The sequence below is a fragment of the Lutra lutra genome, chromosome 14 (genome assembly GCF_902655055.1).
Source record: "Lutra lutra chromosome 14, mLutLut1.2, whole genome shotgun sequence".
NCBI lineage: Eukaryota > Metazoa > Chordata > Mammalia > Carnivora > Mustelidae > Lutra > Lutra lutra.
Genome location: NC_062291.1, coordinates 62,474,662 through 62,498,795, shown reverse-complemented (window position 1 = coordinate 62,498,795; position 24,134 = coordinate 62,474,662). Strand labels below are relative to the sequence as shown.

General features: G+C 45.2%; 1 protein-coding gene across 3 annotated transcripts in view; it reads right to left on the bottom strand.

Moving 5' to 3' along the window:
* Nucleotides 1-24,134, bottom strand: part of SUFU (SUFU negative regulator of hedgehog signaling) — a 115,904-nt gene that overhangs the window by 70,196 nt on the left and 21,574 nt on the right. For all 3 annotated transcript variants that reach the window (XR_007122629.1, XM_047701804.1, XM_047701805.1), the window contains exon 3: nt 10,580-10,716. Coding sequence is in view for 2 of the 3 variants with exons in the window: in XM_047701804.1 (XP_047557760.1) it covers nt 10,580-10,716 (137 nt within the window). In the remaining variant the exon portion in view is untranslated. The remainder of the gene's footprint in view (nt 1-10,579; nt 10,717-24,134) is intronic.

Below are 24,134 nucleotides of genomic sequence, written 5' to 3'. Positions count from 1 at the left end.
GTATATTCCTCAGGCCACCTACTGTGGAGGTTAAATAAGAGAATGCTTGGAGCTTAACAGCTACTGCTCTATCCACTTACTTTTAATTATTATGAGCACCTGGGTGGCTCAGTTGTTAAGCCTCAGCCTTTGGCTTAGGTCATAGTCCCACGGTCCTGGGATCAAGCCCCATATCAGGCTCCCTGCTCGGCGGGAAGCCTGCTTTTCCCTCTCCAGCTCCCCCATACTTGTGCTCCCCCTCTCGCTCTCTCTGCCATAAATAAATAAAAGCTTTAAAAAGAATAAAAATTTTAAAAAATACATTTCTAAAAAAAAAAGTGGAAAAAAAAAGAGCCTCAATAGGAAAAGACTGAACTACAAGTATAATTTTAACTTTAGAAAAGGTAGGAGGAGGGGCGCCTGGGTGGCTCAGTGGGTTAAAGCCTCCACCTTCAGCTCAGGTCATGATCTCAGGGTCCTGGGATCAAGCCCCACATTGGGCTCTCTGCTCAGCAGGGAGCCTGCTTCCCCCCCCCCCCCCTGTGTCAAATAAATAAATAAAATCTTAAAAAAAAAAAAAGAAAAGGTAGGAGGAGGCAAAACTCAAGAAAAGGACACAATTCCTTGACATTCCTTATATAGGGGTGCCTGGGTGGCTCAACTATCAGTTGAGTGTTCGACTCTTGATTTCGGCGGAGGTCCTAATCTCAGGGTTGTGAGATCAAGCCCCCAACCAGGCTTCACAGCTGGGCATGGAGTCCGCTTAAGATTCTCTCTCCCCGGGTGCCTGGGTGGCTCAGTGGTTTAAAGCCTCTGCCTTCGGCTCAGGTCATGATCTCAGGGTCCTGGGATCGATTACCGCATCAGGCTCTCTGCTCGGCGGGGAGCCTGCTTCCTCCTCTCTCTGCCTGCCTCTCTGCCTACTTGTGATCTGTCTCTGTCAAAGAAATAAATAAAAAAATTAAAAAAAAAAAAAGAAAAAGATTCTCTCTCCCTGTCTCCCTCTGCCCCTCCTCCCTTCTTAAAAAAAAAAAAAAAATAGAAACAAGACATTCCTTATATAAAACTTGACCTGCTGTCGATATGTGGTAAAGTCTCTCCAACTTCAGTTGGCAGGCTGTGTCCCTCACCACTTCCAACTTCAGAGCCAGGAAGCATGATGGATGGGTTCCTATGCTAACTATAAACTTCATGAGACACTGTGTAAAGGCCTGGTTTCTTTCTAACCCCAAATGTATTCCATTTAACATGTATTAAAGATCTCTCTCAGGCCAAAAACCTAAGAAAGGGGACCAATTCTCAAGGACTCAAGAGAGCACTTTGTCATTTTAAAAATAATTTCATATAACAATCATTCTGTTGTTTGTTGAAAACAATGATAGTATCTCCTGGCCGATCACACAAAAGTATTACTCTAATAATATAACCATTTGTCTCAAGGGGTATTGACATGTAAAATGTTCATTTCACCTAACCTAGCAATTGTACTTCTAGGAATTCATCCCACAGAAATTCTTAGGCAAGAGTACAAAGATACACACACACACACACAAGGATGCTCACTGCAGGTTTGTGGTAAGGAAAAATTGCAAATCATCCAAACGCCCAACAATGGGAGACTAGTTAAATAAAGTACAGTATATCTAGACAATAAAAAAGCCCAGTTAGAAAGAACATACTAACATGGGAAGATGTCCAAAGGATATTAAGTTAAAAAAGCAAGCTGAGCAACAGTATGAAAAGGCATGGTCCATTTTTTTTTTTTAAAGATTTCTTTTTAGGGCGCCTGGGTGGCTCAGTGGGTTAAGCCGCTGCCTTCGGCTCAGGTCGTGATCTCAGGGTCCTGGGATCAAGTCCCGCATCGGGCTCTCTGCTCAGCAGGGAGCCTGCTTCCCTCTCTCTCTCTCTCTCTCTCTGCCTGCCTCTCTGTCTACTTGTGATCTCTCTCTCTGTCAAATCAATAAATAAAATCTTTAAAAAAAAAAAAAAAGATTTCTTTAAAAAATTTTTTTTTTTTTTTTTTTTTTGACAGAAAGAGATCACAAGTAGGCAGAGAGACAGGCGGTGGGGATGGGGGGAGCAGGCTCCCCGCTGAGCAGATAGCCCAAAGCGGGGCTCGATCCCAGGATCCTGAGATCATGACCTAAGCCAAAGGCAGAGGCTCAATCCACTGAGCCACCCAGGCACCCTGGCATGGCCCATTTTTATAAAGTAATGATTATTCTATACAGATCTATGCATTGAAAAGAAAGTCTGGAAATAGGAACACCAACGTTTTCTCAGTGGGAGGATGCCTTAGGAAGGATTTTCACTTTCTGGGCCATAAATTTCTAAGTTTCAGTTTTTATAATGAGCAAGTATTTCTTTTATAAGTGGGAAAAGGAAAGAAAATGTAAAAAAAAAAAATCTCTGTTGGCCTTCATCTGTCAATAGCACAGCGTTCAGTCAGCTGCAGGCTTTGATGGCTCAGGAAGCTCCACGGTGCTGCCCTGTCTCCCTACTTGGGCCTGAATCACAAATTGAGCAGACTCAGCACATGTCATGAGGTTGCCATTAAACAGCAGCCAGCCAAGGCACTTGAATTTCCACAGTGTCAGTTACAAGGTTGGGGGGCCATGTTTCTCCTCAAACTCAAGTGAAATTGCCTTGGAATTTGTGGTTAAGGCGTACCAATGGCAGAAAGGGGAGCAGACAGCCTCTCCAGCAGAATTCTAAAGTACAGCTTGGAAATCAAGCCCTGCTGAGTTGGGGAATGGTTTCTTTTTAATGAAACCCAGAGAGTGGGGGGCAGGGGAGCAGTCACTGGCAATCTGAGAAGAAGGAATAAGCTGATCATAAAATTAAAAGAGAATGGGAAGTAAGAGAAACTGGCTGCAGAGCAGGAAGGAAAGAAGTTGAAGTGTCTGCTGGTAGTTACTGATGTCTATACTACGAACTTCCCAAATGATTCACCAGAGGCTGGATTTGATTCTAAATCTCCTGTAGCAGGTGAAACGACAGCTCCCCTGTCCTCATGAGTGGACTGTTCTCTTTCCACTTGACACTACTGCACTGGCCCTGTGTCCAGGTCAATATGCAAGGGTCCTCTGATTCCAGGCAGGGCGAGGGCTTCTTGGGTGGAAGCACAGACACTATTTTGCCCACCTGGAGCCATTCCCCTCCTCACCAACACAACCTCAATTTCCTACCTCTGCCTTTCCTTGGCTGTGCTCCTCAGGGAACCAGGGCCCGTCCCAGCTGATCAGTAAACCAACACGATTGTCCCAACTTCCTGACATAACTCTGGCCAATGAGATGCCAGGGGAGATCAATGAGGGCAGTTCTGTGAAGGTGCTGACTGGTCTTTAAAAGAGACACCAGACAGCAGTATCTCTTTTACTGCCTATAGACTCTGTCAAGTGTGATTCCAGGATGCTAGGGATCATGGCAGCCATCTTTGGACTATAAGAGAACCCGTGTTAAAAAGCGAGCCGAAGTGCTGAGGAAGGCAGAGCAGGAAGTCAGAAAGAACTCAGGTCCTAAACAACTTCACTGAACAGAAGACAACCAACCCCAGAACATGCCCGCCTCCGGATGACTTGCTATGTAAGACAAGTGCCATTATTGTTAAGCCATTTCAGTCAGGATGTATACTATGATTTGTAGTCAAAACCTCCCAACAGACACAACAAGGCAGAACAAAAGGTGCCCACTCCATCTGCGTACCCTAACGATCTGACTTCTGAGCGTAACTGCGCACCAGAATTGCTAGGTGACAGATGCCCCCGTGGCCTCATAAGAGATTTTGCCTACCCAGAACTATACCTAATCTTTTCCTGCTTTAGAGGACTTTCCTGCTTTAGAGGACTCTATCCCACTCCATGTGATTAGAAACAAGGAGAGGGGAGAAACTTTAAACATAAATTCTGGTGCTCCATCTCAGCCACCACCACCAACCAGGGTTGCTCACATGACCGAGGCAGAACTCACCTGAGTCCTTCCCCAAGACTAATGTAGGAAAGTTGGAAGAAAACAGCTTCCTGCCTGCTGGGACTATAAACCGAGAGAACCAGGAACTGACTGGTGATGCTCATCTTTCCTGATGTGTAGGGAGAGTCAGTCTCTAGTACAAGACCAACACATGAATCAGAGCCCTGAGGATGCTGTCTGAACATACAGATCAAGCCATGCCTGAAACCTTGGACGACCCATTGACCTGAGCCATAAAGCCATTAAGGGAGTTTGATTTGGGTCTCTGTCATTTTCTTATAACTAGAGGCAACCTGACTAAAACAAACACAAGCCTGCCCCACCCCCACATCTTGAATCCTTTACCTTCTCTGGATAGCCTCCTTTCCCAGGCCTCTCTCATTTCTACTTCCTTTTCTCTACAGCTCAACTTCCCACCTCTGAGCAAATGAACCAGCTGTCGTCTGGCTAAGTTACAGGAGTCTTCTGAGTCATTCTTCAGAGCAGGCTTCAGAGGCAGCCTCACAGGGCCCCACAACTGGGTGTGTGCACTGCCACCCACCGCCATCCTCCCCAGAGCCTCGTCCCTCTTCCCCTTGCCTACCAGTGTCCTGATGCTTTTCCTAAGGCTGTGGATGCTACTTGGACCTGGAAAAGCAAGTTTCAGCATTCCATGTATTGGATGGCACCGCTCAGCATGTCCACACAGGTAGATAGGCGGGGTGCTCCACACACAGTCACCGAGTGTAAGGTAGCAGCACAGGTGAGGCAAGACCATCAGAGTTACAGTGCTAGCTACACGCCAAGTGTATCTGTGTGCACGTCAGATGTAAAATATGTGTTCTGCAGGACAGCATATGTGTAGCCCTTGCAGAGGATGGCCACTCGGGCCAGAGCAAGGCCTACACGTCACAAGGGAGGTTCTCTGCAGCATCAGCAAAGTGTGCCACGCTCTGAGAAGTCCTGAAAGGCCTAAACTTCATCTTAAAAAACAATTACAATAGGGGCAATTATTTACACTTGAAAAAGGTTCTTCACCTAATAAAAGGAATGACTACAAAACCCCACTAAATGGCATGGGCCCTATTGCGTTTCAAATATAAGATGATTTGTATAAGATTTTGCAGGGACTGTCAGCTACATAAATCGAAAAGCCACAGTTGAACTGAATTCGTTTTTTTGGTTATATAACGTGACAGACACAACAAGGTGATTTCATTTGTATCACTATTATTATTGATTTTCTGTGTGGAGAAAGATAATGGCACCAAATAAGTATCATATCAACTGAGACAAGCATCTGATTCAGGGACAATCAAGGCATTTCCTTCCTAATAGGACTTTGCTGTTAAATGACATCTTTATTGTCATTGCAAAAAAGGACCAAGGTACCCACCTTCTCTGTCCGTTTAAAGTTTTAAAAGAATAATAATAATAATAACTGCAGGTAATACATAGTTCTTCCTATATATCAGGTACTTTTTTTTTTTTTTAAGATTTTATTTACTTGACAGAGAGACAGCAAGAGAGGGAACGCTAGCACAGGGAGTGGGAGAGGGAGAAGCAGGCTTCCCGCAGAGCGGGGAGCCTGATGCGCGGCTTAATCCCAGGACCCTGGGACCATGACCTGAGCCAAAGGCACATGCTTAACAACTGAGCCACCCAGGCACCCCATCAGGCACTGTTTGGAAGTATTAGCTCATTTCATCTTCTCAGTAACTTTATGTGTAGTTACCATTATTATCCCTGTTTTCTAGATGAGTAAATGAGTTACACTGCCCAAAGTCAGGAGGCAGGGCTAAGAGTGAAGGTAGTTTGGGTCCAGGAGCCATGTTCTTCACAGTCATACTAGGCTGCCCCCTGGACCTGATAGCTATGCACAGGATGGTAAACAGTATGGGAAGAGGAGCAAAAATGGGGGCTACTTAGCTTAGTACCAACAAGTTCAGGCATATGGTGCTCAGGACCTATACAATGCAGTGAAGTGGGAAAAAAAAAGAAAGAAAGAAAGAAAAGGAAAGAACAAGGGATGGTGATTACAAGTGGGCCAAGGGAGGTTTCTAGGAACTAGCCTGTGTCTTTTTTATTTTTTTAAAGATTTTATTTATTTATTTGACAGAGAGAAAGATCACAAGTAGGCAGAGAGGCAGGCAGAGAGAGATGGGGAAGCAGGCTCCCTGCTGAGCAGAGAGCCCAATGCGGGGCTCAATCCCAGGACCCTGAGACCATGAGCTGAGCCGAAGGCAGAGGTTTAATCCACTGAGCCACCCAGGTGCCCTGAGAACTAGCCTTTTTCTTGATTTGGATGCTAGTTATATGGGTGTGTTTAGTTTGTGAATAGTTATCAAGCTGTACTTTTATATATATATTTTCATAACTATGAAAGTTAAAAGACCAGGGATGCCTGGGTGGCTCAGTCGGTTAAACATTTGCTTCAGCTCAGGTCATGATCCCAGGGTCCTGGGACTGAGCTCTGCATTGGGCTTCCGGCTCAGTGGGGAGTCTGCTTCTCCCTCCCCCTCTGGCTGCTTCTCCCTCCCTCGCTCTTGTGCTCTCACTCACCTGTGCTCTCTCGCTCTCTCTCTCTCTCCCCCTCGCAAAAAAAAAAAAAAAAAAAAAAAGCTAAAGGACAGAAGGATGGATTTAAGAGGATTTGGGTAATATTACGAATGGCTTCTGCCCCCTCTATTTTCCAGATGTTCCAGAGTGACTGAGTGAGACATGCCATGCGAACCAGTGGAGTCATCCATATGGAGGATTCTCCAATCCCATGTCTAGCCTGAGACATCCAACAGCCCACACATCGGCTGAGCGATAGGCAACATAGCATCATGGTTAGGAGAATGGCATGAAGAACTAACTTCCTGGTTCAAATCTTGCTTTGTACATCCTATATGTGTGATCTTGGACATGTTATACTTCACCTTTCCATACTGTCTTGCTCCCTGCTACTCTCTCCATAGTATAAGACGGTTTCTAACTCCTAGAGCTTTACTGCATATTAAACGAGCCCTTGCGACAGTGGCTGGTGCACGGAACACACTATTAAATGTGAGCCTTTGTCTTCACCATTTAGGCCCATAGCCATGGCCTCCTCCCTTGCATCACTTACCATATACTTTTAAAAATCATTTTTCCATTATTTAAATAATTTATTATTATTCCCTGCCATGTTCCAAAAAGCACTTCAGGTAGGTTTGTTTTAGCTACTATTTAAGTAGTATGATCAAATTACAGAGAATCTGGAAAACAGAAAACCAAGTGGTATACTTTTGGAAGGGCAGCCATCCTGCCGAGGCTATGCATTGCCTGACATGATCTGAAGTCACACTAAAGACACCAGAAATGGGGCCTTGGTGCAGAAGGGACCATAGGGTACACACCGGACAGGCTACATTCAGGAAACAGCCACAATTTTTTTATTTAAAAAATTTCAATTACAGGGGCGCCTGGGTGGCTCAGTGGGTTGAGCCGCTGGCTTCGGCTCGGGTCATGATCTCAGGGTCCTGGGATCGGGTCCCGCATCGGGCTCTCTGCTCGGCGGGGAGCCTGCTTCCCTCTCTCTCTCTCTGCCTGCCTCTCTGTCTACTTGTGATCTCTGTCTGTCAAATAAATAAATAAAATCTTTTTAAAAAAAATTTTCAATTACATAGGAAAGTCAGAAAGTCAGTACAGCAAATACCCATATGCCCTTCACCTAGATTTGCCAGAATTGTGGACATTTTGCCACATTTGCTTTCTTTTCTCTCTCTACACACACTTTACTTTTTTGTCTACTCATTTGAAAATTAAGTTACAGAAATCATGTCATTTTGTTCATAAGCACTTCAGTTTTTATCTCCTAAGAACAAGCACATTAGCCAAATAACCATTACATCATACGGCACCCAAGGAATTTCAGTTGTACGTTCCTATCATCTAATATACAGTCTATATTTCTATTTTTTCCAGTGGCCCTAAAAGTGACCCCCCCCCCCATATTCAGGATCCAATTAAGGATCACAAGTGCATTTAAACCGTCGTGTGTTCTGTAATCTAGTACAGCCGTGCGCCTTACCCTTGTAGATCTTTCATAGGACTGACATTTTTGAAGAGTCCAGAAAGTTTTCTTATAAAATGTCCTACCATTTAGATTTGTCTAATTGTTTGCTCATGATTCAATGCAGGTGAAACCTTTTTTGGAAAAGTGCTACCCAGCTGATGTCTTCTATTGCACACTGCCACTCATAAGGAGATACCCAGTAATAAGCTGTCCATTACTGGTGTTGCTATGTTTGATCATGTGGTCAAGCTGGTGTCCACCCAAATCCTGTCACTGTAAAGGTACTTTTCTCGGTAACAAATAAGTAATCTATGGAGGGTCTGAGTCCCTGTGAATATCTTGTTCCCTGAATCCTTTTATCCAATGGTTTTAGCATCCGTTGATCATTTGTCTGAATTGATGATCACACTAGTGGTGCCAAACGGTCCCTGATGATGTTTATTGTGTGGCTGAAATGAACTGCCACAAGTTAAATCTTATTTCTCCACTTACTTGCACTATTAATTCAGAACTTTAATATCAGAACTATTTCAGAAGTTCATCTGCTTGACTCCTTCTGACAGTGACTCATAACACCTGTTTTTACATTTCTCTGATTTCTATCCACCTGAGCAAGTACAGTAAGTAGAAACAAACATATAAATGCACTGGCTTAAGCAGTGGGCAAGGAGTTACCTGTCTATACAAGCAAGAGGTTGCCTAGTCTTAAGAGCCCCCTTTCCTACAGCAGATTAAATTTCCTATCAAGAAAAGTCTATTTTTCCAAAGACAGTTCTTTATCAGTCAGCTTCAGGCATCCAAAGAAGGAAAAGCGGGAAGACAAAAGGGTTCAATCAAGAGACTTCTGGTACAATTTTAAAAGTTTCTGCCAAAAACATTAGGACAGTACCAAATCCCATGGGCCACTGCTTCAGGCCTGCTTCCCCTGTCCCTGTGAAGAGGACTTCTTCCTGGTCAACAATCCTTTAGAACCCAAACATCATCCCCAGACCAACTGCCTTAGAGTCCCAGGGAAGCTGATTAAGAAACAGATGCCTCGGGACCCCTGGGTAGCTCAGTTGGTTAAGCAGCTGCCTTGGGCTCAGGTCATGATCCCAGCGTCCTGGGATCGAGTCCCACATCGGGCTCCTTGCTCGGCAGGGAGCCTGCTTCTCCCTCTGCCTCTGCCTGCCATTCTGTCTGCCTGTGCTCGCTCTCTCTCTCTCTGACAAATAAAAAAAAAGAAAGAAAGAAACAGATGCCTCAGTCTCCCCTCTGACCAACTGAATCACAGCCATGGAGAGGGTTGGGGACAAATGTGCCAGAGAATCTCATGAGCAGCCAGGTTTGGGAACCCTTGCTTAGAAAGGACCCACTGTAGTCCTCCAAAGGGGACTATTCCATAGGACACAAAATGGAAGATAGTAGTTAAAGATCAGTGCCATAATGTGATAGCCACCCTGCCAACAACTGACCCCAGGGGTCCAGACAGAGGGCAGATGAATTAAACCTAGAGGATCTCTTGCACCCCCAATTTATAACCTACATGAAGCTGGGAAAAAAGTCACTGTCACATCTATGGCTCTCTAAATTTAGTCTCTACCAGAAGCATCTGGGAACAACACTCCAAAGAGGTCCTGAGCCAGAGGTCTCCTGTGGGGCCCAGGAACACATGGTTACAACAAGCTCTCCAGGTGCTTCTGAGGCAAGGGACCCAAGGACCACACTCTGAGGGTCTCTGCCCTAGATGCTGCTCATCCACGGCAGTCAGAGAGCAAAAGAGTTGGATAAAACTGTCTTGGCCTTCATCTGAAGGCTACTTACCAAACCAAAAAAACCAAAATCTTGAGACTATATGGGAAATGTTTGAGTAATTAATTAGCCGCAAAGAAACACCCAGATGATATGAAACCTTTCACAAATGGTATTAAATTTTGCTCTAGCATTTTATCCCACTGGAGGACTACAGGCAGGATGAGCTAAGGGCAGGAGACCAAGGTCCCAACACAAAGTCTCCACTTTGGGTGCCACGTTGGCAGTCTCCAGAGGGGCACCAGAAGCACGGACCATCCCCTGGAGGCCAGTTGAATCACGTGAATCAAATTTTTCTGACTGTAAAGTTCCCACCTGATTCTAGCTTGTGAGGGATCAAACTCCCAGCAATTCTTTCTCTTTGCCACACCCTCTACTGTTAACCCAAGGCTTAACCAAGATTAACACATGCTCTTGGGACCCCAAAAATAGAGATGGCTAGGCCACTGGCAGCAGGGAGCAAGGACCATACTAATTATGGGAAAAGGGACAGACAAAGAATGCAGATCAGCTCCATGCTGAGTTGGCATTTGGCTCACTGGGAATCTGAGGTATGGCTGGCAGTCCACAACACAGGCTCAGGGTATCATAACAGTGGCTACTGGAGGTCATAGTGGCATAGCCTTCTCTTCCCCGCCCCAGGTAGCTTCCCACCCAGGAGACACCAGGCAGAACAAGCCACCTTCGTGGTATAAATGGGGTACAGTACTCACAGGAAAGGTCACTCTACAGATATCAAAATAACGTCTATGAGTCCCCAAAGCCAACCAGACTCATGACAAAAGGATCCCCACGCCAGCCAGCTCTTGGCCTTCTTACCTGACTGGAACACGTATCTGGCCAAGCCCTGCATTAGCTCTGCTGGCCATGTTGGGGGGGCAGACTCCCCTGTTTCTCTCTTCAGACGAAATGTCAATTCAAAGCCAAAACCACTAGGCCCGTCTGTTCCTGTAAATCTGGAAGGAATAAAAAGCAAATGTTTTTAGTTCAACTACCTTAGGAAAACTTTTTTTTTTTTTTTTTTTTTTGACAGAGAGAGATCACAAGCAGGCAGAGAGGCAGGCAGAGAGAGAGGAGGAAGCAGGCTCCCCGCCGAGCAGAGAGCCCGATGCGGGGCTCGATCCCAGGACCCTGAGATCATGACCTGAGCCGAAGGCAGCGGCTCAACCCACTGAGCCACCCAGGCGCCCCTAGGAAAACTGTTTTTAAAGTCCAATTAAAGTTCTCCCCTGGGGCGCCTGGGTGGCTCAGTGGGTTAAGCCGCTGCCTTCGGCTCAGGTCATGATCTCAGGGTCCTGGGATCGAGCCCCGCATCGGGCTCTCTGCTCGGCGGGGAGCCTGCTTCCTCCTCTCTCTCTGCCTGCCTCTCTGCCTGCTTGTGATCTCTCTCTGTCAAATAAATAAATAAAAAATCTTTAAAAAAAAATAAATAAAGTTCTCCCCTATTTTTGGTGGCCTCAGCATCCAAACCCCTTAATCAGAGGAATCTCCCTCAGTAGCCCAAAAGGAGTCACAATACTAGTCTCGCGCTCCTGCCACCCATGGTACATGGGTATGACCTCAGCCCAGGCAATCAAATTCCCCTGGTGGCACTCTAAATTATGAGTTCCACATTTTGTGGCTCTGGAACATTCCTTTGAGTGATTAAGGCTCTATTACCGAAAATCCTCCTTATTCACACTCCTTATTCCTTCAAGCTGTTAATAAGCACCTACTTAGTTTGCTAAGGACACAAGTCCTGTTGTATGCTCTGTGAGGAGAAGACCCTTTCTCCACTCCCACCTTCACCCTGCCCCACCAGGGTACAATTCTTGGGCTGGGCAGGCTGGTCTCCAAACTCGGCATTTGTGGACAGGTCCCAAGGCAGATTCCAAATACTGGGAGGACCTGTATTCTTCCTGACACCCAGCACCCCACACGTGCTCATCAATCAGCACATGCTCTTCCTGAAACCTGGTATCCCGTGTGTACTCTTTAATCACTGGAATGCTGGGGAAGTATGATTTGGGCTCCCTTCTCACCCCAGGTGGACAAAAATGATGACAGTTACTCCATCTATGGCCACATTCATCACGGTGAAGATGAGGCGAGGGAGGAATGCCTGCCTCTGACCTCTAGGAAACAATCAGGAGTGCCAAGTCTTCGGGGAAGTCCCTGAAATGGACTTCTGCCAGAGAGGAAAACGATGTGAATGAGAAAGCAAGTCCTGGTTGGTGGGGGGGGTGTGACACACCCCCATTTGGGAGGGCAGCATTCAGGAAGGACTTCTTGACATCTCAGGAGGTTTGCCAGCATGGGAAGGGTTAAAAATTAAAATATGTTCATGATATAATTTTCAGTAATTATATCTTGTACAAACATGAGCCACAATGATTATACACATGTAAACTCCTCAGCATACAAATACAAACCATAAACTAAGATGACAGCCAACACCTCCTTGCTAGCCAAGCTACTGGAACAGGGAGTCAGAGGCGAGAGTTTCGAAAGGATGATGATACCCAACCCTAGAATTCCACACGCATCTTTCCTCTATCATTCTCCTCAGCACCCTCAGGAGGCCAGGCCGGGAGACTGGACAGAAAGAGATTCCAAAGGCTCCGAAGCAAAGCTCGAAGCTCAGACACCAGCCCTAACCTTGCCTGTGTGCCTGGGAGAGCTCAGCCCTCCCATACTTGCTGTAGCGGGAAGGCTACGTTGTCCAAAGGACTGAAAAGGAATCTGTCCTTAAAGGTGTCATGCTGGTGCCTAATTGTATTTAAAAGAAGTATCTATGGTTTGCATTTCCTCTGAGTATCTAGCAGAGTGAGAGACAGAAACCAGTCTGAGGGTAAACAACTAGGATTTCACAGACCAGATGAGAAGTTGTTTGGCAGGACACAGGGTAAGCTATTTTCTTCCTTTTACTGAACTGTCATATTTGGGGGCAATTCAGTGCAGGGGCACTGAGGGGAATAGCTAAGCCAGCTGAGGCCGGAAGAGCCACCTCCCTGGGGCTGCAGGCTGGAGAGGAGTGTGAAAATCCAAGGTAATGCAACACTGACTCAGACTTAAAACTCCATCGAGGGAGATGGGTCACTAGGCCAAAAGGAAGATTTCAAGCAGCCTCCAATTAGAAGCAGCTTTGTAAAATGTATTAGACCATTATTCCAGGGCTTTCATCTTGGGCCAAGAAAAATACAGGATTTCTAACCACAAAAATTTGAGAAACAGACAAAAAGAACATGTTCCTCAGACTGCACGATGGGGAGAACCGTCAAACGCGGGGAGAAACCATCTGCGTCCGAGCAGCACCGCCACTGTGAGGAAACTGCGCACGCACGCACGCATGCACACGCGTGTCAGAGCAAGCGCATGCGCACATGCCCACCATCCGCCTCCGCGCGGGGTGCTTTCTGGGCCAGCTCTGTGGTGGGCAGGCCGGCCCTTACTGGGCTGGCTGGGAGGCACAGGCCCAGCCAGATGGTGTCCACCTGCACTCGATTACCACCCACCAAGCGGGCTGGACGCACCCTCTAAGGTCTGAAACACGCATTTGGAATGGCCAGCCTCGGGATAAACACGCAACCTGGAGCCTGTCAGGAGGGCTCTTTTTCAAAGCAGACTGCCCAGGCAACAGCCAAGTGACAAGGTCGTTCAGTCTTTCCGGCCCCCTAGAGAGGCCTGGCTTGGTCTGCACTTCCTCACGTGAGGCTTCTCCAGCCGCAACGGTTTTGTGGGACCAGAGGAGGAAGGCCCTCCCTGGGGCAGCTGTGTCCCACACCCTCTGAGGAAGAAAAGCACGAGGGGAAACTGGCACGTGCTGCAGAAGGAGGGACGTGGGTCAGAGCAAAGCAGTCTTCTAACAGAAGGCTGCTAAAACACTCGCCGGTGGTAAAAGGGGGCTGGCGGAATTTCTTCCTATGGAGATTTTAAAGGAACACCTTACAGGTTCTCCCCAATCTGGCAGGGAGCGGGTGAGGGAAGGGTTCTTGTCATGACTTGTTGCAGAAGGATGGGTGAGACTGCTTCCAGCTCAAGAACTTCTGATCCTGCTCACTGAGGTACCCAGGGGAGAAGCTGGCTTTGTCCCAGCAGTTTGGCGAGCCTAGGGATGGATGTGGCGGCTTGCAGAGTAATATCAAACCTGCACACAGAAAGAACCTGTGCTTTAATCCCAGACGTAGCTGCCCGACCACTGGAACCTGCCCAAAGCCTGCCCCAAGCACCTGGACTAAGAAGGTATCAATCAGCACCCAAGAGGCCAAAATGCCCACTAAGATCAGGCAGAGATGAATAGGAAGCCAGGAGAGACTTTCTGGAGGAAACACAACAGCTGGAGTAGGCAGAAAAGAGCTGACCTAAAAGTTGGCATCTCGAGCTCTACACCACTAGTTAATACAGAAGTTCAAATCAAAACCACTTCATCCCCTCTGGGATGGCTAAAATAGAAGACAATAATAACAAGTGTTGAGGAGTATATGGAGAACTTGCCACTCTCACACACAGCAGGTGGGAATGTCAAATGGCAGGGCTGCTTTGTAAAACCGTTTGCAGTTCCTTAAAAAGTTAAAGTTACCACGTGACCCAACAGTTCCTCTCTTAGGTATACACCCAAAAGGACTAAAACTATTATGTTTACACAAAAACTTGCAGATTGGGGCGTCTGGGTGGCTCAGTCAGTTAAACTCAGGGTCCTGGGATTGGGCCCCAAGTCGGGCTCCACGCTCAGCAGGGGAGTCTGTTTGTCCCTCTGCTCCTCCCCCTGCTCGTGCTCTCTCTGTTTCTCTCTCTCAAATAAATAAAATCTTTTAAAAAACCCACCAAGGGTGCCTGGGTGGCTCAGGGGGTTAAAGCCTCTGCCTTCAGCTCAGGTCACAATCTCAGGGTCCTGGGATTGAGCCCCACATTGGGCTCTCTGCTCAGCAGGGGGCCTGCTTCCCCCATCTCTCTCTGCCTGCCTCTCTGCCTATTTGTGATCTCTGTGTGTCAAATAAATAAATAAAATCTTTAAAAAAAATTTTTTTTAAATCCACCAAAAAACAAACAAAAAACCTTGTACGTTAATATTCATAGTAGCATTATTTTTTTTTTTTTTTAAAGAGGGACTCTTTTTTTTTAAGAAAAAAAAAGTGCTAAGTGAATAAAGCCAGATACAAAAGGCCACATAATACATTTATACAACATGGCTGGAATAAACAAATCCAGAGACAGAAAATCGATTAGTGGTTGCCAGGGGTTAGGGGAGTAGAGAATGGGGAGTGACTGCTAATGGGCACAATTTATTTTTGGGTGATGGAAATGTTCTAGAATTAAATTAGTGATGATGGTTGCACAACCTTATGAATATACTGAAAAGCACTGAACTGTATACTTTAAAAAGGTAAATTTCATGGTATGCGAATTATATATATATTTTTAAAAAGCTGGTATCTTAGGTACACCTCAGTGCTGGGGGGGCAAGGCCAACCACACCATATAAACCAGATCTTTGCCTGATTCTACACCTACTAATAACTGTGATGATTAACTGAATTTCTATTAAGTTTTAGGCCTTGGACTAAGCACTATGTCACAACATTTAATTCTCCAACAAGATTTAGCCACTGTTATATTCATTTAACTAACATGAAAAAAAGACACTAAAGAGAGTTTAAGTAATATTCCCTATGTCAAACAGCAAGCAAGAGATAGAGCTTGGAGTTGAAGTCTGCCTGACTCTGAAGTCCATCTTCTTACTGCCATGTGACCTCACGCAAGACCTTTAACCTCTCTGTGCCTCAGTTTCCTCATCCATAAAAAGGGGAAAATAACAAAATGGTAACTATTTCAGAGTTGTGAGGATTAAATGTTAGAAACTGCCTGGAACTCTATAAGCATTATATCACTTATGCTAAGTAAAAGGAGCCAGTCACAAAAGACCATATATTGTATGATTCCACTGATATGACATGATAAATAATATAACTTTTTTTTTTTAAAGATTTTATTTATCCATTTGAGAAAGAGAGAGCATGAGTGGGGGCTGGGAGGGGCCGAAGAAGAGGGAGAAACAGACTCCCCACTGAGCAGCGAGCCCAACAGTGGCTCGATCCCAGGACCCCAAGGATCATGAGCTGAGCGGAAGGCAGATCTTTAACCGGCTGAGCCACCCAGGTGCCCCATATAACTTGTAGTATATAATACAAATTATGTGTATATTATATAAAATGTTTACAATAGGCAAATCTGTAGAAACAAAAAGCAGACTAGTGACTATGTAGGGCTGGGGGACTGAGGACAAATGTGGAGTGACTGCTAATGCGTATGGGGATTCTTTTTAGGGTGATGAAGAAGTTTTAAAACTAGATCATGGGGCACCTGGGTGGCTCAGTGGGTTAAGCCGCTGCCTTCGGCTCAGGTCATGATCTCAGGGTCCTGGGATCGAGGCCCGCATCGGGTTCTCTGCTCAGCAGGGAGCCTGCTTCCCTCTCTCTCTCTCTGCCTGCCTCTCCATCTACTTGTGATCTCTCTCTGTCAAATAAATAAATAAAAATCTTTAAAAAAAAAAAAAGATAAAACTAGATCATGATGATGGTTACATAACTCTGTGAATGTACTAAAACCACTAAATTAGGGACGCCTGGGTGGCTCAGTTGGTTAAGCGGCTGCCTTCGGCTCAGGTCATGATCCCAGCGTCCTGGGATCGAGTCCCACATCGGGCTCCTTGCTCAGCAGGGAGCCTGCTTCTGCCTCTGCCTCTGCCTACCACTCTGTCTGCCTGTGCTCATGCTCTCTCTCTAGCAAATAAAAATAAATAAAATCTTTAAAAAAAAATAAAAAAATAAAACCACTAAATTATACACGTTAAGTGGGTGAACTATATAGTATGTGAATTATATCTCAATAAAGCTGTTCTTAAAAGTTAATGGGGAGGGGCGCCTAAGTGGCTCAGAGGGTTAAGCCTCTGCCTTCGGCTCAGGTCATGATCTCAGAGTCCTGGGATGGAGCCCCACATTGGGCTCTCTGCTTGGCGGGGAGCTGCTGCCCGCCCCCACCCCCCGCCAACCTGCCTGCTTGTGATCTCTTTCTCTCTCTGTCAAATAAATAAATAAATAAATAAAATCTTTAAAAAAAAAAAAGTTAATGGGGAAAAATAAAAGATTGATAGTAAAAAAATTCAAACTATAGAAATATAGATATAGGTATAAACATACAAAGAAATGTTCAACCTCACTCATGATAGGAGAAATGCAACTTAAATACAAATTAAAGCAACAAGAGGGGCGCCTGGGTGGCTTAGTTGGTTAAGCATCTGCCTTTGGCTCAGATCATGATCCCAGGGTCTTGGAGTCAAGTCTTGCATCAAGCCGCACCCTCTGCTTGTGCTCTCTCTCTTTCTCTGACAAATAAATAAATAAAGTATTTTTTTATTTTTAAATTTTATTTATTTATTTATTTGACAGACAGAGATCACAAGTAGGTAGAGAGGCAGGCAGAGAGAGAGGAAGGGAAGCAGGCTCCCTGCTGAGCAGAGAGCCCGACTTGGGACTCGATCCCAGGACCCTGAGATCATGACCTGAGCCGAAGGCAGCGGCTTAACCCACTGAGCCACCCAGGCGCCCCAATAAAGTATTTTTTTAAACACCCCTTTAAAAAAAAATAAAGCAACAAGACATGATTCTCACCTATCAGACTGGCAAAAATTAAAAGGTAGGCTATATTCTATTGGTGAAGCTGTGGGGAAAGAGGTATTTTCATACACTGCTGATGGCGGTACAAGTTAGTACAACCATTTTGGAGGGTAAATTAGCAATACCTAACAAAATTACATATATTTTAAAAAAAACCTTTTGATCCAGCAATCCCACTTCTAAGAATATGTAACTGCAAAATATTGGAGACAACATAAATGCCCATTCATAGAAGAGTGGCTCAAAGAGTATTATACAGCTATGAGGGAGAGCTAACAAACTGATATGGATACTGTCAAGTACAAGGAAAAAATACTACAGTATACTACCTGTTAAGGAAGAAAGAGGGGGAGAGAGGAAAATACACATGCATCTGCTCATTTGTCCAAAAAGCAACACAGGAAGAATAAATCAGAAACTACTAAGATTAGCTACCTGCAGGCAGTAGGTAGGAAGGAGGTAGAAAGGACTGCAGGGCAAGAGGCAGGACTCATTTCTCTGAATATATATCCTGGTGTATAATAGGTGCTCAATAAAGATGATAAGAATGAACTAATAAGCTCAGGCAGCAACCTATCCATCAAGATCCAGCCTGGCCCCAGAGGAAGTGGCCCCTGCTGGTCTCCAGATCCTCTGATAACCTATGGAAGTGCTCTGGCAATCCTACAGTGCAGCTGGCAACAAGCCTCGCCCCTCTCACATCATAGATGTGACCACCCACCCAACTTTTCATGTGTTTGCCTACTGTAAGGCCACAGCTCAGGATGTTGCAACATACCTGAGCTGCAAGGCAAACACTCTTCGCATTGTCTAATTATAATCCACTGGGCTCTGGGTTGAAGAAGTGTGCTGCAGGGGAAGGGTGGGTGAGAGCCAGCCCAAGCAGCCAAGACTCTTCGACTCCCCTGTCCAAGAAGCAGCAAACACCCACCAACCATTGGTCAGGAAGAGCCAACACATAATCTGATCTACTGCTCTACCTGGGCAGTTTAAATTCCAGAACAACAAGCAGGAGCCCCGGTCGGTGTGCCTACAAACAAATGTGGAGAGGTCAGGAAACAGGAAGTGGATCTGGCCCTTCCCCTCATCATTCTGGCCATCTCCAGCCTCCCATGATCTGGGGAGGCTCCAGTTCTTGACCTAGTTCCTCAAAACACTTCATCGTGGGCCTGAGGGCTCTGGTGTTGCTGGAATAGGGCGACCAAATTGTCCTTGCTTTTGCCGGACTTACCTGGCTTTAGAATTGAAAGCCTCCCGTCCCGAGAAAGCTGTTACTCTCAGACGAATTGGAACAATCACCCAACACTGAAGTGGCACTACCTGACCACACAAAGCAAAATGCGGCCAAATCCAAAAGCATCAAATATACATCAAGAGCCACTAAAATGTCAGCCAAGTCTCTGGAGCCAGGCTGCTTTGGCTTAAGGTCTGGTCCTGCTACTTCCTGACGGGGGGCAAATCACCTTTCCTCTCAGGGCCTCAGTTTTTTGTTTTTGTTTTTGTTTTTTTAAAGATTTTATTTATTTATTTGACAGAGATCGTAAGTAGGCAGAGAGGCAGGCAGAGAGAGGGGGTAAGCAGGCTCCCCGCTAAGCAGAGAGCCCGATGCGGGGCTCGATCCCAGGACCCTGGGATCATGACCTGAGCTGAAGGCAGAGGCTTTAACCCACTGAGCCACCCAGGCGCCCCTCAGGGCCTCAGTTTCTTCATCATGGAGATATGAAGAACAAACCCTAAGGTAAATGTCAATGTAGGTCCAATGATTGTAACAAATATGCCATTCTGGTCCTGGATGCTGACAGTGGGGGAGGCGGTATGTGTGTGGGGGGGTGGGAGGCATATATGGGAACTCTACAGCCCCTCAACTATGCTGTGAACCTAAAACTGCTCTAAAAATTAAAGCAAAAATAAGACCTCTATTTTAAAAAATATTTAAAAGTCTATTTTTATTTATTTGTTTTGTTTGTTTGTTAAAGTAGGCTCCACGCCCAACGTGGAGCCCAACACCAGGCCTGAACTCATGACCCTGAGGTCAAGACCTGAGGCAAGATCAAGAGTCAGACGTTTAACCATTTGAGCCACCCAGGCGCCCTAGTCTGTTTTTCAAAATAGAGAGATGAGTAGCCATCACATGGAACTACTTAAATGAGTTAATGTATATGAACCCCTCAGAGCAGAGCCTGGAACACAGTAGGTACTGTCTCAGTGTCCACTGTTATCTGTAGTCGTTCCCAGTTCCGGAATTTTACCCTAACGGCATAATCTTATATTTGGAAAAAGTCCATTGCATAAATATATTCCATGGTATTTATAAGAGTAAAGAATTTGGAGGCCGTCTAAATGTTCCATGAGCTGAGGTATTCTGAGCTCTGGTGCATGGAGTGGTGGGTCATCACACAAGTCATTAAAAATGAGAGTTCTGAAAACAGGAGGACTAATCTCTGAGTTTTGAGAAGCGAAGCACTCTGCACCCCTGTCTAACTGGAGAGAGAAAGGGGACAGGGACGTCAGAATCCCACTCTGAAGCCTCTATTGTTTGTTGTTCACCTTTTCTCAACTATAGGATAAAAATACAAATAGCTCTTCTTCAAGTGTTCATGAAACTGGAAGCCTTGTGCATTGCTGGTGGGACGTAAAGTAGTGCAGTTAGAGAATAGTATGGTGGTTCCTCAAAATAAATAAATAAATAAATAAACATAGCTTTATCGTATGATTCAACAACTCCATTTCTGGGTATAACCCAACAGAAATGAAAACAGGATCAGATAGATACTCGCACACCCATGTTCACAGCAGCATTGTTTACAGTAGCCAAAAGCTTAAAACAACCCACTTGTCTATTGATCGGTGAATGGATAAACAAAATGTGGATGTCCACACAATGGAATATTATTCTGCCTTAAAAAGAGAGGAAACTCTGACACATGCTACAACACGGATGAACCTTGAAAACATTATACCAAGTGATATAACCCAGACACAAAAGGGCAAATGTATGATTCCACTCATAAGAGGTCCCTAGAGTAGTCAAATTTATAGACACAGAAAACAAAATGTGGTTGCCAGATCTCCATAAAAAAATGCAGATATGAGTAGCTAGAATGGAGTGGGGAAAGGGGGATGGGGAGTTACTGTTTAGTGAAAACAGAGCTTCAGGGGTGCCTGGGTGGCTCAGCCATTAAGTGGCTGCATTCAGCTCAGGTCATGATTCCAGGGTCCTAGGATTGAGTCCCACATCAAGCTCCCTGCTCAGCGGAAAGCCTGCTTCTCCCCATCCCCCTGCTTGTGTTCCCTCTCTCGCTGTGTCTCTCTCTGTCAAATAAATACATAAAGTCTTTTTTCTTAAAGATTTATCTTTATTTATTCGACAGACAGAGATCACAAGCAGGCACAGAGGCAGGCAGAGAGAGAGGGGGAAGCAGGCTCCCCACTGTGCAGAGAGACTGATGCGGGGCTTGATCCCAGGACCCTGAGATCATGACCTGAGCCAAAGGCAGAGGCTTAACCCACTGAGCCACCCAGGTGTCCCAATACATACAATCTTTAAAAAAAAAAAAAAAAATGAGTACAGAGCTTCAGCTGGGAAGATGAAAAAGTTCTGGAAATGGATGGTGGTGACGGCTGCATAACAATGTGAATGTACTTAATTTCACTGAACTATACACCTAAAAATGGTTAAAATGGTAAATGTAGATTTTACTACAGTCATGAAAAAGCATGAAACAAAATCTCATACAAAGTGTGATTCAAAATATCTGTGCAGGGGCACCTGGGTGGCTCAATCAGTTGAGCGACCGATTCCCGATTTCAGCTCAGGTCATGATCTCAGGGTTGTAGGATCAAGCCCCACATCTGGCTCCAAGCTCAGTGAGGAATCTGCTTGTCCCTCTCCCTCTGCTCCTTGCCTACCACCCCTCCACCCAGTTTGTGCTCCTTTCTTTCTCTCTAAAATAAATAAATAAAATCTTTAAAAAAAATTTGTGCATACACACAATGTAGAAATACTTGAAAAAATGTATGTGAGGAAAAGACAGGAAGAAAATGCAATGAAATTATTATAGTGGCTAACACAGTACAATTTTTCTTTTTCAAACTTCTTTATATTTTCCAAATTCTCTACTGTTCATAATCTCTGGTCTAGACTGTAAACCCCACAAGGACAGGCCTGTGTCTTATTCACAACTGTACCTACCAGACATCTCAAAGAATCTGTAGGCTGAAGGTACATATTGGACACTCTGGTAATTTTAGGAGAGGCCTGTGGTCAGCACCCTTTCCCCCCAGTGGTGGCTTGGATACTACCATTGGGCATCTGAAGCAAGGAATGCTGAGTCAATTAAGGCGGCTGTTAAGGCTCCACCTTGTGGGGACGGTACCTCTACAGTCAGGTCTAGGGATTGTGGCTCAGTCTCAAGCTCAATGTTGTTGTCAAAAGAAAAGGAAGGGTACACTATTTGCCTCAGGAAATATATGGCACAGGAGGCCAGGCCAGTCCAATTCCAGAACCAGAAGTGATGTCACTTCATTCCCTATAAAGGCTCCTGTTGTCTCGTCTTCCCCTTTCCTCTTTCCCTACTTCTTGGTGGGTTGTTCCCTCTAATCACCCTTCTTGGAAATTAAGCTTAGTTCCTGGCCTTACTGGGTTGGACATTCTCTCCCAGAAGAATGGAGCTTATAGGTCCTGTGCCTGGGGAACAGACTTGAGGACCTTTTCCCTTGGTGGCTTCCCTCCAAGGGCACCTACAACCTCTATTTATGTCTCTAATAGGAATACAGTACAGCCTAGCTACCCTATGACCCAGTAATCACACTACTGGGTATTTACCCTAAAGATACAAATGTAGTGATCTGAAGGGGCACATGCACCAGAATGTTTATAGCAGCAATGTCCACAATAGCCAAACTATGGAAAGAACCTAGATGTCCATCAACAGATGAATGAATAAAGAAGATGTGGTATATATATATATATACAATGGAATATTATGCAGCCATCAAAAGCAATCTTGCCATTTGCGATGACGTGGATGGAACTAGAGGGTATTATGCTTAGCGAAATAAGTCAGTCAGAGAAAGACAGTTATGATATGATCTCCCTGATATGAGGAAGTTGAGAGGCAACGTGGGGGGTTTAGGGAGTAGGAAAGGAATAAATGAAACAAGATGGGATCAGGAGGGAGACAAACCATAAGAGACTCTTAATGTCACAAAACAAACTGAGGGTTGCCAGGGGAGGGGGTAGGGAAAGGGTGGTTGGATTATGGACATTGGGGAAGGTATGTGCTATGGTGAGTGCTGTGAAGTGTGTAAACCTGGCGATTCACAGACCTGTACTACCCCTGGGGCTAATAATACATTCTATGTAAATTAAAAAAAAAAAAAAAGATTCTCTCCCTCTGCCCCTCCCTCCACTTGCATGCATGTGTGCTTTCTCTCTCCCTCTCTAATAAATAAATAAATCTTTTAAAAAAACATCAGCAAATGATTCTAGGTTCCCAATCTCTGGACTCTGAAGTTTAATCAGCCCATCCTTCAAGAGCTGCCCATGTCTTCCCACTTTGCCCAAATCCCAATCCTGGATCTAAACATTTGCAGAGGGGTACCTGGATGACTCAGTCGGTTAAGCGTCTGCCTTCACCTCAGGTCATGATCCCAGGATCCTGGGATCGAGCCCCACATTGGGCTCCCTGATCAGTAGGGAGTTTGCTTCTCCCTCCACCCCTGCTCCCCACTTGTACTCTCTCAAATGGATAAATAAAAATCCTCAAAAATAAATAAATAAACATTTGCAAAGGTGATGTTTTTATTTTTAAACAATTCACATTTACAGATACTTCATTAGCTGTTCTGAAATGGTATTTGGTGACCACACAAATACTATACTAAGTAGAGAAACTTTGTAAAATTCTTTTGAAATATGTATATATGGTAACATTTTGTCATAGCTAGGATTTTTAAAAAACATTCAGCTACATGATATTAATTTTGTATAATCATAAGAAAAGAAAGGGAGGGTGGAAGAGGGGGAAGGAAGAGGGAGGAAGGAAGGAAGGGAAAATGACACCCACTGGGACTACATCCGCACACTGAGCTGGGAGTCTAATGAGGCCACAGCGCAGGGCAGCCCCCTCTGGATTTTAACTCTGAGTACTAGATGCTCTTTCCACTCTACAGCATACAACAAGATTCACGGAATGCATCTGCCACACTCAAGTAGATGTTTCCTGAGATCTCTTGCTGGGAGCCAACGATCACATTCCCAAAGCCTTCCTCAAGGTGCAAAACAGTAGCTCCCAGGACTGATTCAGCTAAGAATCCAGCTGAACTCACCTGGCTCCCAACATTTAGGGCATTTAACTCTACCCCAGGTTTTCAGTGAGCAAAGAGCTTCCCCAGCCTAAGTCTAAGAAAAAGACCAGGCGGTTTAAAGGTACAAGTGTCCAGTTATAAGCTCAGTCCAGGGGGATGTAAAGTACAACACAGTGACTCTAGTTAATGCCACTATGTGGGACAGTTAAAAAAAGTGTTTAGGGGCACCTGAGTGGCTCAGTGGGTTAAGCCTCTGCCTTCAGCTCAGGTCATGATCTCAGGGTCCTGAGATCGAGTCTCACATCGGGCTCTCTGCTCAGCAGGGAGCCTGCTTCCTCCCCTCTCTCTGCCTGCTTCTCTGCCTACTTGTGATCTCCCTCTCTCTGTCAAATAGATAAAAAAATAAAATCTTA